Consider the following 15,894-nt stretch of genomic DNA (forward strand, 5'->3'; position numbering starts at 1 on the left):
GGGTGGGGAGTAAGGGGAGAGAATGCCTATTTCATTAGGAGAAAAAGTGATCTGACACTGGCAGGGGCTGGGACCAGAAGACAAGCCTGCACTGTGGTGATTGGGCTTGTTTCCCATCCTGGCCCCCCTCACTCCCTCCTTCCAACAGTGTCACCTCTTTCAGGACATGGGAAAGCATCTGAGCCACTGGGTAATCAGGTCCAGAAATATCACTGAAATTATCAGACTGGGAACGATTCTCTGAACCAAATCCCTTCTCACTCAGCTTTTGAAACAGTCAGTACCTTACCACAAAGTTAAACAGCAGGGAGATGTTATCTTTCTCCTATCAAATGGTCAAAAATCTTTTAAAGATTCCTAGTGCTGGAAGGAGTTTGGGGAAATGGGCATTCTCCTACATTGCTGGAGGAGAGGCAAACTGATCTAACCACCTGGAAAGCAACCCAACAACACAGATCCCAAACCATGGAAACATCAATACCAGAGGATATGGATCCAGGGGCTCTCTCATCCATGGCTGGGGGAAGCGTCAATTGATTTTCTAGAGAAATGCTTGCACGGGTACAACAGGAGACATTGACAATAATGTTCATAATAGCAGCGTGTGCAAGAACAAAATCCTAGAAACAATGCAGTTGCCCATCAGTAAGAGAGTAGATTATAAACTGTGGTATATTTATGTATTGGATTATTTTACATCAGTCAAAATGAACTACAGTGAAATGCAATGATATAGACGGATTTTAGCAAAATAATATCAAGTGAAAAATAAAATAAATCCTGAAAGATTACATACAACATAATATCCTTTTTTATGAAACTCAGAACAATTTAAAAACTATTCTTTAGGACTATGTACAGATATTGGCCAGGCGCAGTGGCTCACGCCTGTAATCCCAGCACTTTGGGAGGCCGAGGCGGGGCAGATCACTTGAGGTCAGGAGTTGGAGACCAGCCTAGGCAATATGGTGAAACTCTGTCTCTACTAAAAATGCAAAAGTTGTCAGGCACAGTGGCTCATGCCTGTAATCCCAGCACTTTGGGTGGCCGAGGCAGGCAGATCACGAGGCCAGGAGTTCGAGACCAGCCTGGCCAATATGGTGAAATCCCATCTCTACTGAAAATACAAAAATTAGCCGGATGTGTTGGTGTGCGCCTGTAGTCCCAGCTACTCAGGAGGCTGGGGCGGGAGAATCGCTTGACCTGGGAGGTGGAGTTTGCAGTGAGCTGAGATCGTGCCACTGCACACACTCCAGCCTGGGCGACAGAGCGAGACTCTGTCTCAAAAAAATAAATAAATAAAAATAAAAATACAAAAGTTAGCCAGGTGTTGTGGGACATGGCTATAATCCTGGCTACTGGGAAGGCTGAGGCAGGAACCCAGGAGGCAGAGGCTGCAGTGAGCTGAGATCATGCCATTGCACTCCAGCCTGGACAATAGAGTGAGACTTTTTCTCAAAAAAAAAAAAAAAAAAGGAATATATACAGATATAATAAAACTATATAAAAAGGAAAGCAAGGAAATGAGCACAGGATTCAGAATGATTGTCTGGGGTGGGGAGCAAGGAGATGGGGCAGTGGGGGCAGGAGGAACTATGGTTGGATGTTAGTTTTGTCAAGGTCCTAGCTTTTGTTTGGGGTTATAAATTCACAGGTACTGATTACATTATTAAATTAATGAATTTACCACCTAAATTAACAAAACCAGGCCATCCATATACCAGTTATGAGAGTGAACCATGAACCAGGCATTCTGGTTAATCTAATTCTGTATACCTGACATTAAAAAAACAAAAACAGGGTACAGTTTTTTGTGTAGTCAGTCAATTCACTTCTAAGCATTTATCTTAAGGAAATAAGCAGAGATGCATACAAAAATTTATGAACATTTACCACAGTATTTATAAATATAAAAATAGGAAATAATCTAAATAATCTAATACCAAACTAATAGATTAGTTATATAAATTGGGTTATATCAATGTGCCAGAAAACTAGGTAGTCTCTAAAAATATTATTTTCTAATAGTATCTGAGTATATGGGAAAATGCTCATGATATGTCAGTTGAATAACACAGTACACAATATGAACCCAGTTTTTTATTTTCCCTAAGTATATATATGCACCAAAAAAGCTGGGAAGGAAGGGCTGGGCACAGTGGCTCACATCTGTAATCCTAGCATTTTGGGAGGCCGAGGTGGAGGATCGCTTGAGCCCAGGAGTTTGAGACCAGCCTGGATAACATAGTGAGACCTCGTCTCTACAAAAAATACAAAAATTAGCCAGGTGCAGTGGCGAGCGCCTGTGGTCCCAGCTACTCAGGAGGCAGAGGTGGGAGGATCACTTGAGCCCAGGAGGTCAAGGCTGCAGTGAGCTGTGGACATGCCATTGCACTCCAGCCTGGGTGACAGAGCAAGACCATGTCTCGAAACAAACAAACAAAAAACAAAAACAAAAACAAAAAAACAGCCAGGAGCGGTGGCTCGTGCCTGTAATCCCAGCACTTTGGGAGGCTGAGGTGGGTGGATCACTAGAGGTCAGGAGTTTGACACTAGCCTGGCCAACATGATGAAGCCCCATTTCTACCACAAATAAAAAAATTAGCCAGGCATGGTGGCCTCTGCCTGTAATCTCAGCTATTTGGGAGGCTGAGGCAGGAGAATCACTTGAAACCCAGAGGCAGAGGCTGCAGTGAGCTGAGATTGCGCCACTGCACTCCAGCCTGGGCGACAGAGCAAGACTCCATCTCAAAAAAAAAAAAGCAAGAAAAAATTAAGCTGAGAATACTGTACGTCAAAATGATAATAGCACTTACTGGATGTTATGATTGTTTCTTCCTTAAACTTGTAATAGTTCACAAATTTGCTATAGTGAAGATTAATTTTTTTTCTTTTTTCTTCTTTTTTTTTTTTTTTTTGAGACGGAGTCTCGCTCTGTCACCCAGGCTGGAGTGCAGTGGCGCGATCTCGGCTCACTGCAAGCTCTGCCTCCTGGGTTCACGCCATTCTCCTGCCTCAGCCTCTCCAAGTAGCTGGGACTACAGGCGCCCGCCACCACGCCCGGCTAATTTTTTTGTATTTTTAGTAGAGACGGGGTTTCACCGTGGTCTCGATCTCCTGACCTCGTGATCCGCCCGCCTCGGCTTCCCAAAGTGCTGGGATTACAAGCGTGAGCCACCGCGCCCGGCCAATTTTTTTTTTTTCTTGTTGAAGATTTTTTGTTGTTGTTGTTTTCATATTTTTTTTAGTAGAGACGGGGTTTCACCATGTTGGCCAGGCTGGTCTCAAACTCCTGACCTCAAGTGATCCACCCACCTAGGCCTCCCAAAGTGCTGGGATTACAGGCGTGAGCCACCACGTCCAGCTGTGAAGGTTTTTTTAATAACCAAAAATAATCATATTATAAAAATAGATGTTAGTAATAACTAATGTAGATGGAGTACTTATATGCTAAGAATTTTACAGAGATTAATTTAAAGCTTAAAATCCTATGAGGATAGTACTATTATGATCTCTATGTTACAGATGAAGATACTAAGATTTAAGGGGATAAACAGCTTGCATGAGGGCACGGATGATAAGAAATGGTGCGGAAATGGTACCCTCTAGAATCGGGCTTCTAGAGGGTTCTTCAAAGGGTACCCAGTGGTAGAGTCTTGGTCTCCCAAACCCAGAAATGGCTACACTCAGATGATTTCTCTGAGAACAGTACTGGGAACTGAATGGCCTGATGAGGGACCTGAAATTCACACAGAGAAAGAGGCCCCCTTGGGGTGTCTGAGCCAGAGCTGACATAAGGCAGCTAGCCAGCGAATATAGAGAGGACAGACATGGAGAAACCCCAGTGCCCAAGCCCCTGAGGGTTTCTTTTTTTTTTCTTGAGACAGAGTCTTGCTCTGTTGCCCAGGCTGGAGTGCAGTGGCGCCATCTCTGCTCACTGCAACCTCCATGTCCCGGGCTCAAGCAATCCTCTCACCTCAACCTCCCAAGTAGCTGGGACAACAGTTGCCCACCACCATGCCTGCCTAAATTTTGGATTTTTGGTAGAGACGAGGTTTTGCCATGTTGCTCAGGCTTGTCTCAAACTCCTGAGCTCAAGCGATCTGCTCACCTTGACCTCCCAAAGTGCTGAGGTTACAGGCAGGAGCCACTGCGCCTGGACCCCCTACAAGGTTTTCTTTTTTTTTTTTTTTTTTTGAGACAGAGTCTCCCTCTTTCGCCCAGGCCGGCCTGCAGTGGCGCTATCTAGGCTGACTGCAAGCTACACCTCCCAGGTTCACGCCATTCTCCTGCCGCAGCCTCTCGAGTAGCTGAGACTACAGGCGCCCGCCACCACGCCCGGCTAATTTTTTGTATTTTTAGTAGAGACGGAGCTTCACCGTGTTAGCGAGGACGGTCTCGATCTCCTGACCTCGTGATCCGCCCGCCTCGGCCTCCCAAAGTGCTGGAATTACAGACGTGAGCCACCGCGCCCGGCCTCTTTTCTTTTTTTAAATGTTTATTTCTTGTCCCCCTGAGGATTTCTGATGAGCCCTTGAGAGAATAGGAGATCCCAGTGACTGGAGAGTCAACTGGAGGGCAGAGATGTTTTACTCATGGATCTGACCAGCTCTGGCTCCCACTAGGCAATGCAGGACTGGCTACTATAGCCTTCGATGCAGAGGAGGAGAGAGCTCTATGGATGGGACAGAGCCAAAGTCTTAGCTTTGGTCCCTTCTCATCACTCATGCTTTAAATATAAGCTCTAATGTCATCAAGGCACCAGAGATAAAATGCCTTTCTCAAGCTAAGCAGACAGGATCTGGTATCCAATTTGGACAAGATAGTGGAAAACAGACTCAGGGGGAAAAAATCTCTTGGCCTCAGCACCAGCACATGGGAGTTGAATCTGACACCTTAACATTGTACAATAAACAAATATAGGCATGGTTTCCTATGTTTTCTTCAAAACATCTAGAATAGATCTGATTAGAGGGAATGCTTTTAACAATTAATTCTTCTCTCCTCAGCTGAAAAATTCTGGATTATCCTCCAAGATGTAACTAAACCATCAGCTTCTGTGGAAATACTTCCCCAGCTTCCCCAAGCAACAAGGCCATCTCTCTTCTGTGCATGTTTAATAAATAATTTGTTTGCCTGTTGGACTGTGTGTCTCCCCTGAGCATAAGCTCGGTGGACAGTGTAGTATGCAACTTCGGGCTTGCCCTCCTTTCCCAGCACCCCTCTCTACCACCTCTCCTTCACATGCATTCCTATGCCTGCCGTGGGGTAATTGCTAATTAAATGTCGATTGCTGAAATAGAGAGGTATGGAGGTTCAGGAATGGTCTTCTAGATTTCCCAGAGCTAGGACTCAAACCCCTTTTTGGATCTCTGATGCTTGAGAGAATCTGATGAAAGCTAAGAACCTTTCCCCAGAAAAAAAAAAAAAGCACATGCAAAAGAAAATTCCCAATTGTATAGCACTAAATACCCATACTAACACACACACAATTATGTGCTTGTAAAACTGGGGAAATCTGAATAAGATAGGTGAATTGAATCAATATCAATTTCCAAGTTGTGATATGGTACTATAATACTACAAGATGTTACCACTGAGAAACTGGGATCTCTCTGTATTACTTCTTATAGATGCATGTGAACCTAAAATTATCTCAATAAGGCCGGGCGTGGTGGCTCACGCCTGTAATATCAGTACTTTGGGAGGCCGAGGCGGGCAGATCACCTGAGGTCAGGAGTTTGAGACCAGCCTGGACAAGATGGTAAAACCCTGTCTCTACTAAAAATACAAAAATTAGCCGGGTATAGTGGTATGCACCTGTAATCCCAGCTACTCGGGAGGCTGAGGTGGAGGAATTGCTTGAACCCAGGAGGCAGACGTTACAGTGAGCCAAGATTGCGCAACTGCACTCTAGCCTGGGTGACAAGAGCAAAACTCTGTCTCAAATAAATAAATAAATAAAAATAATCTCGGCCAGGCCTGGTGGCTCACGCCTGTAATCCCAGCACTTTGGGAGGCCAAGGCAGGTGGATCACCTGAGGTCAGGAGTTCAAGACCAGCCTGGCCAACATGGTGAAACTCTGTCTCCACTAAAAATTTAAAAATTAGCAGGGTGTGGTGGTGGGTGCCTATAATCTCGGCTACTTGGGAGGCTGAGGTGGGAGAATCGCTTCAACCCACGAGGCGGAGTTTGCAGTGAGCTGAGATCACACCAATGCATTCCAGCCTGGGCAACAAGAGCAAGACTCTGTCTCAAAAATAAATAAATAAATAAATAAATAATACGAATTTCAATTAAAAAACACAAAACTCCCATACATTATTTTTTGAGAGTTGATGGACCCCCCAGCTGAACCTACCCATGAATCCTAAATTGAGTACTCTCTAATATAGTCCAATTCTTGCATTGTTGGGTGGGGAAACTGATGGGAGAGGATGTATTCAAAGTCATTCAGATTGATGGTGAATAAGGAGATTGAACCCAGCTCTCCTTATTCTACCACGGGTTGCTAAAAGGAAGAGAGTGCTGTCCACATTGTGTTGTTTACTTGATTTAAAAAGGCAAGACAAACTAGTGTAACAGGGCAACTGATATTCCCTGATGTGCACAGAGAACACTGAGTCTAGATAGGGCAATTTGGGTTTTTTTTTTTTTTTGAGATGAAGTCTCACTCTTGTTCAAGCTGGAGTAGAGTGGCACGATCTCGGCCCACTGCAACCTCCACCTCCAAGGTTCAAGCGATTCTCCTGCCTCCGCCTCCCAAGTAGCTGGGACTACAGGCATGCACCACCATGCCCAGCTAATTTTTTTGTATTTTTAGTAGAGATGGGGGTTTCACTATGTTGGCCAAGCTGGTCTTGAACTCCTGACCTCATGATCTACCTGTCTCAGCCTCCCAAAGTGCTGGGATTACAGACATGAGCCACTGCGCCGGCCGGCAATTTGTTTTTAGGATTTTTTTTTTCATGTCTTCCTAAGCTGTCTGTGCTCAGCCTGTGGTGGACTGTGGATGATCTCATTCACAAAAAGGTGGCTTAGAAAGGTGTAGGTCAGGGACCAGCAGCCCTTTTGATTCTGAGTACCAAAAGAGGAACCAAATAGTGCCTATGAGTTATCCCAGAAAGCTGGACATGTTGGGGAATAGGAGGGAAAGAAGGAGAGGAAAAAGAAAGGGGGTACCTCAGAAGAGGGCAAATGAGGATGGTATGGGGAGAAGAGAATGGAAGAGAGAACGAGTGTATTTAGGGAGTAGAGAGGGCTTATGTGGTGGGGCTGGGCCACAGGCTGCTCACCAAGTCAGAACCTGTAAGGACATGAGTTACCTGCTCTATCCTTGGAGATTACTAGGCATTGGAATTGTCAGATGGTCAAAGGTCAAGATCTTTCTTTCATGAAAATCACTGTGATCTGATGCTAAAGCCTCGCCAGTAGTTAAGAGTTTGGTGCTTCTCCTAAGCTAAAGCCAGACTGAGTTTGTATCCCAGCTCCTTTGTTTACTATTTTACCTTAGACAAGTTACTTAATCCCTCTGTGCCTCAGTTCCATCATCTGTAAAAGGAGGATAATAATAGTACCTACCTCATAAGTTGTGAGGTGTAAATGTATTAATACATGGGAAACATGACCAGGTGGGGTGGCTCGTGCCTGTAATTCCAGCATACTGGGAGGCCGAGGTGGGCGGATCACTTGAGGTCAGGAGTTCCAGACAAGCCTGGCCAAGATTGTGAAACCTGTCTCTACTAAAAATGCAAAAATTAGCCAGGCATGGTGGTGCACTCCTGTAGTCCCAGCTACTCAGGAGGCTGAGGCACGAGAATCACTTGAACTCAGAAGGCAGAGGTTGCAGTGAGCTGAGATCACACCACTGCACTCCAGCCTGGGCAACAAGAGTGAGACTCCGTCTAAAAAAAACAAAAAAAAGGAAGAATACATGGAAAACACTTAGAAGAGTTTTGACATGTAGTAAGTGCTTAATAAATGCTGGCCCTTATTATTGTTACTCCTTGACAGAGGCTCATTTCCTCTTGCCTGTTCCTGCAAAGACAGAGACAACTGATTAGCAATCCTTCCTCTAAGAACCAACCATCAACTTGTAGACACTAAATCACCCATCAGTTTCTCTTTTTCGCATATACTATCTGTTCCTTCTTTTGTCTGGGGACCCAACTCCATTATCATCTTCCAGAATCACAATTTAAACATGAGCATAGAAGTACTTAGTAACGGAGGGGTCTTCCTGTTTGGTGTTCCCTCTATTGGCCAGAGAACAAACACTCCTATGAGGGGAGAGTTTCTTTTTCTTCCATGAGACAGGAGAGCAGTATGGACCTATGTTTCTATCTTTGCAAATGAATTTCATAGCACCGTTTAGATACCTCTGTGCTTGGAAATTCACCTGCTTTGGTGAATCTAATTTTTAAATTTTGTCAGGAATCAAGGTAGAACACTCGTAAACTGCTTAATCTGGAAAATAAAGAACAAAATATAAACAGATTTCCCCTCTGGCTCCCTGCAAAGCATCTCTCTCCTCCACAGTGTTTCTGTAAGTCTCTAGGGAACATCTCATATGGGCTCACCAACAAGTCCTCCTTCATTCACACCCCTCTGCCCTGACAGATACCAGGTCTCTGTGCTGTCCCACCAGTCTCTAAAAGTCTCCTGCTAATCTACTAAGTACTCTTGATCAAGAGAGACGTAGAGTCACCAGAGAAGACTTTTCAGAGTCTTCTCTGAAAAGTGGGGCCTCAACTGACCTTAAATGACAGGTAAGGTTAATATAGATACCAGTGGGGAATCCAGGGATCCAGGGCAGGATAAGCAAAGGGTGAAAGAAGGAATGGAGTTGGATGAGTACAGAATTGGTTTGGGGAGGTGGCCAGCTAAGATGAGGAGGAGAGCTTATAGTGAGAGAGAAGGCAGGAAAAGAGGCCATGTGAGAGGGCCATAGGAGAGCTCAGACTTCTTTCCATAAGAAAGTGAGGGCCCTTGAGTAACACTGCAGGGTATAGTGGAATACTTGGCAGAACTATTGGCTATATTGGCTACATGTTCTTTGGTTCTTACGGCCTGTGATTCTCCCAAGAGATGCCTTGTCATGTTTATTCACATATCCAGCATTTCCTTTTTTTTTTTTTTTGAGCGGGAATCTTGCTGTGTCACCCAGGCTGGAGTGCAGTGGTGCAATCTTGGCTCACTGCAACGTTTGCCACCTGGATCCAAGCAATTCTCCTGCCTCAGCCTCCTGAGTAGTTGGGATTACAGGCATGCACCACCACGCCCGACTAATTTTTCTATTTTTAGTAGAGACGAGGTTTCACCATGTTGGTCAGGCTGGTCTTGAACTCCTGACCTCGTGATCCACCTGCCTTAGCCTCCCAAAGTGCTGGGATTTTTATTTATTTATTTTTGAGTCGGAGTCTCACTCTGTTGCCTAAGCTGGAGTACAATGGCACGATCTTGGCTCACTGCAACCTCCGCATCCTGGGTTCAAGTTATTTTCCTGCCTCAGCCTCCTGAGTAGCTGGGATTACAGGCGCGTGCCACCGTGTCCAGCTGATTTTTGTATTTTCAGTAGAGATGGGTTTTCACCATATTGGCCAGGCTGGTCTTGAACTCCTGACCTCGTCGTGATCTGCCCGCCTCGGCCTCCCAAAGTGCTGGGATTACAGGTGTGAACCACGACGTGTGGTCCCCCTCCTGCCTTTTTTTTTTTTTTTTTTTTTTTTGAGATGGAGTCTAGCTCTGTCACCCAGGCTGGAGTGCAGTGGCATGATTTTGGCTCACTGCAACCTCTGCCTCCTGGGTTCAAGCGATTCTCCTGCCTCAGCCTCCTGAGTAGCTGGGGTTACAGGTGCCCACCACCAAGCCCAGCTAATTTTTGTATTTTTAACAGAGATGAGAATTCACCATGTTGGCCAGGCTGGTCTCAAACTCCTGACCTCAGGTGATCTGCCTGCCTTGGCCTCCCAAAGTGTTGGGATTGCAAGTGTGAGCCACTGCACCCAGCCATTTTCTTTCATAATTATAAAAGCATTATGTATTCACTACAGAAAAATCAAGTTAGCAAAAAGAAGAAACTAAAAAATAATCCTACTCACTGGAAGTAACCACTATTAATACTTCACTGTGTGGCTTTCTAAAGTTTCTTATAAACATATATTTACAATATATGTTAATGAAATTGGGGTTATATCATGCATACTGTTTTATAAGGTTTTTTTTTTTTTTTTTTTGAGACGGAGTGTCACTCTGTAACCCAGGCTGGAGTGCAGTGGTGTGATCTTGGCTCACTGCAACCTCTGCCTGCTGGGTTCAAGCAATTCTCCTGCCTCAGCCTCCTGAGTAGCTGGGACTACAGGTATGCGCCACCATGCCTGGCTAATTTTTTGTATTTTTGGTAGAGACAGGGTTTCACCATGCTGGCCAGGCTGGTCTCGAACTCCTGACCTTGTGATCTTCCTGCCTCAGCCTCCCAAAGTGCTGGGATTATAGACATGAGCCACTGCGCCTGGCCTTTATAAGGTATTTTTAACACTTAATATGTTATGAATAATATTCTATATCAAACATACTTGTATGATAGGATTTTTCATAGCTACAGAGTTGGTGACAGTATTATTAAGGTATTCCCAGCCTTCTGGAGTGATGAACTTTGCCTTCCATTTCAGAGTTTTTTTTTCCTGTAACGGAAAAATGTCTCCTTTTGTAACTGAGAATACTATCCAGACATCAGGGGCATCACCAGGGGACATGGTCATTTCTCTCTTTTTTCTTTAGCCAGACTGTAGAAGCTGGGGGAAAAGGCAGTATGTCTGTGGCAAAGTTCCTGGCCACAAAATTTTGGCTACATTTATAAAATTCTAATTCCAGGTGAAAGGGGAATATAAACTTAATTTTTCTTAAAACTACAAAGAACAGAGACAGATACCAATGAGCTGCAGGCATCATTGTGTAAGCTGAGTGCAGAAATCGTCTGGTAGCTGGGCAGGCATCGTTGGCCAGAGCATGGCAGGCTTTCCATGACCAAAGCCACTAAGATTTTGACTGCTCAGGACTTCATTTTGGGGCTTCTGGGGCATAAAAGGCCTTGGTACAAAGAGCATGTTATCCTTTTCAACTATGGCACCCTTTTCAGATGTAAGATTCTGAGCTGATAGGAGCATGAGACCAATTGTATTAATTCTTGGATTTAGTCCTAAGTAACTTTTTCTCTATATAACAAGTCTGAATGGATGGCAAGGCAAGAGAGGAGTTGTTCTGTTTATTACATCTCTACCTCTCCTTGAATTTCCTCCTTCATCCCCACTTCATCCCATGGCTTTGTGTTTACATGATGTTTTTATTTTATTTATTTATTTTGAGACAGAGTCTCACTCTGTCACCCAGGCTGAAGTGCAGTGACGTGATCTCAGCTCACTGCAACCTCTGCCTCCCAGGTTCAAGCAATTCTCCTGCCTCAGCCTCCCGAGTAGCTGGGATTACAGGCACCCACCAGGACACCCGGCTAATTTTTGTATTTTTAGTAGAGACGGGGTTTCACCATGTTGGCCGGGCTAGTCTCGAACTCCGGACCTTCAGTAATCCACCCACCTCGGCCTCCCAAAGTGCTGGGATTACAGGCCACTGTGCCTGGCCTACATATTTTTAATACCTCTATTTCTGTTTCCAAACACCAGTAGGTATTTCACTGCAGATATGAAGGACTCCAACTGGCATTAGAGGGTATGTATTTAAAATCCAAGCCCACTTAGAAATTATAATAATAAAAATAACAACATCTAGCACTTATTATACATTAATTAATACTATTTTGGTGTTATTTATTTATTTATTTTTGAGACAGAGTCCTGCTCTTTCGCCCAGGCTGGAGAGCAGTGGCACGATCTTGGCTCATTGCAGCCTCTGCCTCCCAGGTTCAAACTATTCTCTTGTCTCAGCCTCCTGAGTAACTGGGATTACAGGAACACACCACCACACCTGGCTAATTTTTTTGTAGTTTTAGTAGAGATGGTGGTTTGCCAGGTTGGCCAGGCTGGTCTCGAACTCCTGACCTCAGGTGATCCACCTGCCTCAGCCTCCCAAAGTGCTGGGATTACAGAAGTGAGCCACTGTGCCCAGCCTGGTTTTATTTATTTATAATTTCATTTAATTCTTAGAATAACCTTATTATTTGTCTATTATAATTATTCCCACTTTATAGATGAGAAAACCAAGACTCAGAAAAGTTAGGTAACTTGCCAAAGTTCACACATCTAGGCGGTTGCAGAACCAGAATTCAAACCCAGTTCCATCTGACTCCAGAGTCGTTTCTGACACCGGTCTACTTTCTCTCTCAGTAAGTTTAGAAGTCAGGGAACTGGAAGGAACAACAACAACAAAATAAACCTAACTTAATGCCAAGAGAATTGCTGACAAGATATATCTCATTCCCATCCATGCTTAATGTCAATTTTTGTATCTTGGGTAAGGGTGCCTATTATAAAGCTATTTGCTCAAGGTTATCCTCCTCCTACCCCGCCCCCATCATCAGATGATTTTTATTTATAGCTATGTTTAAACATCATGGGCAACACTCAGACTTGCTGTATAATGATTTTGCCATCTGAGCAAAGATTCTTTCTCAAAGCATATTTGCTTTATTTACTCTCTGGTGTTTGCCATTAAATTAAAAAGACAATTCTTTTTGGTTTGCTTTAAATTTTTTGTTCCAAATATTCTTCAGCTCTAGAATTGAGTCAGTGAGGTCAAATTAGTCAAGACCAGATAAGTCAAACTGAATTTTCATTTTCATGTCCATTAGATATTTTGTTCTACAGAATACACAAACATTCTGAATTTCTTCTAAAGAAAAATATATCCTGATTAATTCAGTTCTGTATTGTTTATGATCACGTATGCTTTACTTCACTGTCTGATGCTAAGAGCTTCCTAGAATTCATTCCTTAAGAAGTTAAGTCATGGCATTTAATTATTTGGCAGAATGTTTTAAGTACATATAATTATTATATCTTTCCTCCAGTTTGTGATGGTGGTGAGCCAAGTAACCTGCATCAAGAGAAAATAAATAACACCTACATTAATGCTACCAACAAGGAGCTCAGAGTACTTTGGAAAAACTCGTTATAATTTTAGCACATAGTGGGTGTTCAATACTTCATCATCTACCAAACTAACATCACCACACCCTTTCCAGGTAAGAGAATCTAGGCAGGCCGGGTGCGGTGGCTCGCGCCTGTAATCCCAGCACTTTGGGAGGCTGAAGCGGGCGGATCACCTGAGGTCAGGAGTTTGAGACCAGCCTGGCCAACATGGCGAAACCCGTCTCTACTAAAGATACAAAAATTAGCCGGGCATGGTGGCAGGCGCCTGTAATCCCAGCTACTTGGGAGGCTGAGGCAGGAGATTTGCTTGAAGCTGGGAGGCAGAGGTTGCAGTGAACCGAGATTGCACCACTGCACTCCAGCCTGGGCAACAGAATGAGACTCCGGCTCAAAAAAAAAAAAGAGAGAGAGAGAATCTAGGCAAAGAGAAATAATGTTGATGCTGTTACATATGTCCATATGTCAGACCTTGGAAGGTCAACTGCATGACTGTGGCTGAGACTTTGTACTTGGGAGTATGCAGTTTTAAATCCTGACCACTATCTTGGGCAAGTCCCTTCTCTTTTCTGAGTGCCCGTCTGCTTCTTGCCTCATCAGACAGTTCTCACATAGGTTCATGGCAACGGTAAAGAATAAGATTAGACAGCACACTGGGTATGGTTTTATAATCATGGGCACTAAGGGATGATTTTTTCCTTATTCATTCCACTTGGTCTTAACTCTTACCCTTCTATTGTTTGGGGATGTTAACTGCAAAACAGGGACAGAATTTGGGCTAAAGGGTCTTTTTCCCAGTCTGGTAAATTAAGTATGTGATAAGACTTCTAGAAGAGTAGATCTGAGGTACTTTCTTTTGTGCACACTAATGGGAGGTGTGAAGGGAAAGCAGAATTGCAATTTCCAGCCTAGGGAGGCCAAGCCAGTCGGCCTCGCCAAACAGGTTGTCTTGGATAAAGGAGGATTTTCAGTCCTGCTATTTGCTGATGGGGCCTCCAGTGCCTTCTTCAGCCTGTTGGTGGGGATGATGCCCTCAGAGCTACAGAGTGAGCACTCTCCTCCCAAGCATCGCTGAGCACTTCGGTGTAGAAGGGTTGCCTGATACTGAGGGTGGGGCGCCTGGAAGACAGGCGATCAGGTTCAGCTCTTGCCTTGCCCTTTATAGTTAAATGTTCTTTGGAAAGCTTCTATATCTCTCAAATCCTGGGGGCATTATGATCTCTCTTCTGCCTATCCCAAACCATATTCAGCCAGTACTGTTGGGAGAATACAAGCTCCAGGGCATGGTCCCTGGTCCGTCTGGATGACCCCTCCGGATCTGGCACAATAGTTGGCGCTCTATGGAACCAGATATTTATGTAAAAGCAGGGACAATGGAATGTGAAAACGTTTCGCAAACTCCAAAGCGATTCATAACCAGACAGAGGTCCAATCCTAGGTTATACGAGCTCTCTTTTAAGCACGTATCACAGCTGCTTCTCACGCCACCGAGACGCGGTCAGGACAGGTGCATCCATCTTCTCTGGGCTTCCCCTCCTGAAAGTAGGCCAGGGCGCGCAGGGGTTGAGGGTCTCTCATTTCCACGGGGAATCAAACTTGGAGGAAAGCAACCACGGGCGAGGAGCGGGGCGCGTGGCAGCGAGCCGCGGTCCGAGGCTCAAAGAAAAGCCCAAGCCTCGCCCCCGCTATCGCGACCGACGAGACACCTAGGTCCGGGGACGGGTGTGTGCCGGGGAAGTCAGGTGCACTGCGCGGCACTCCCCCGATAGGTACACGCTCCTCCACCTACGAGTGACCTAATTACAAGGTGCCAGCCGCGCCCAGAGGTGGGGGTGGTTAATCCAAGCGGCCACTTGCTGCCCGTTCCTGCCCCCAAAGATGAGGGAAACCCACACGATTACAGAGCCGCTGCACCCCGGATGAGCCACGGGGTCGCAATTCTCGTTTCCGTGATCAGGCTGCCAGGCCCCAGGTGAGGAGCTGAGTTCATCACCAGAGCGGCCTTCCCAGGGGAACCAGTTCCAGGTTGCCAGTAGCCCCGGCTTCCATCTGGTCTGCGCCTGCGCGCGGCCCAAACCCTCGCCTCTCCTGGCATAGTGCTAAGGGATTAGTCCGGTTCGCCGCTGTGCGCACTGCGCATGCTCCAGCTCCATCCTTCCCTTCCCCCCCACCCCGCCCTCCAGGAGCCACGCCCAAAAAGCCAAGGCGTTCAGTTGCCAGCCGGTTACGTCGCGCCTGCGCTTTGACCCCCAGTTTGCGCCCCAACTCCGGTCGTGCGGCCGCCCCGGGTGGGCTCTGCAGTTGCGCAGCTTGCTCCCCGGCCCTTTTCCCCTCCGCTCCCCGCCGCCTCCTGACGCCGGGCGTGACGTCACCACGCCCGGCGGCCGCCATTACAGAGAGCCGAGCTCTGGAGCCTCAGCGAGCGGAGGAGGAGGCGCAGCGGCTGACGGCCGAGTACTGCGGTGAGAGCCAGCGGGCCAGCGTCAGCCTCAACAGCCGCCAGAAGTACACGAGGAACCGGCGGCGGCGTGTGCGTGTGGCCCGTGTGCGGGCGGCGGCGCGGGAGCAGCGCGGAGCGGCAGCCGGCTGGGGCGGGTGGCATCATGGACGAGAAGGTGTTCACCAAGGAGCTGGACCAGTGGATCGAGCAGCTGAACGAGTGCAAGCAGCTGTCCGAGTCCCAGGTCAAGAGCCTCTGCGAGAAGGTGAGTTGTAGTACGGCTGCGGACAGCCGCCGCGGGGCCGAGCCCGCCGAGGGAAAGGCGGCCGTGAGGAGGGTGCAACATGGCGGAG

At 46.1% G+C, this 15,894-nt stretch overlaps 2 protein-coding genes across 2 annotated transcripts in view; both read left to right on the plus strand.

The window, feature by feature from the left end:
- CDKL3 (cyclin dependent kinase like 3) overlaps window positions 1-5,141 on the plus strand; it is a 145,388-nt gene extending 140,247 nt beyond the window's left edge. The window contains 1 exon segment of the mRNA XM_063611651.1: window positions 5,010-5,141. The gene's annotated coding sequence lies outside the window, so the exon portion shown is untranslated.
- Window positions 5,142-12,773: 7,632 nt separating this feature from the next.
- PPP2CA (protein phosphatase 2 catalytic subunit alpha) overlaps window positions 12,774-15,894 on the plus strand; it is a 31,610-nt gene continuing 28,489 nt past the window's right edge. The window contains exon 1 of the mRNA XM_055299540.2: window positions 12,774-15,806. Within this exon, the coding sequence (XP_055155515.1) occupies window positions 15,705-15,806 (102 nt within the window). The 5' untranslated portion in view covers window positions 12,774-15,704. The remainder of the gene's footprint in view (window positions 15,807-15,894) is intronic.

Source organism: Symphalangus syndactylus, chromosome 11 (genome assembly GCF_028878055.3).
Source record: "Symphalangus syndactylus isolate Jambi chromosome 11, NHGRI_mSymSyn1-v2.1_pri, whole genome shotgun sequence".
NCBI classification, from domain to species: Eukaryota; Metazoa; Chordata; class Mammalia; order Primates; family Hylobatidae; genus Symphalangus; species Symphalangus syndactylus.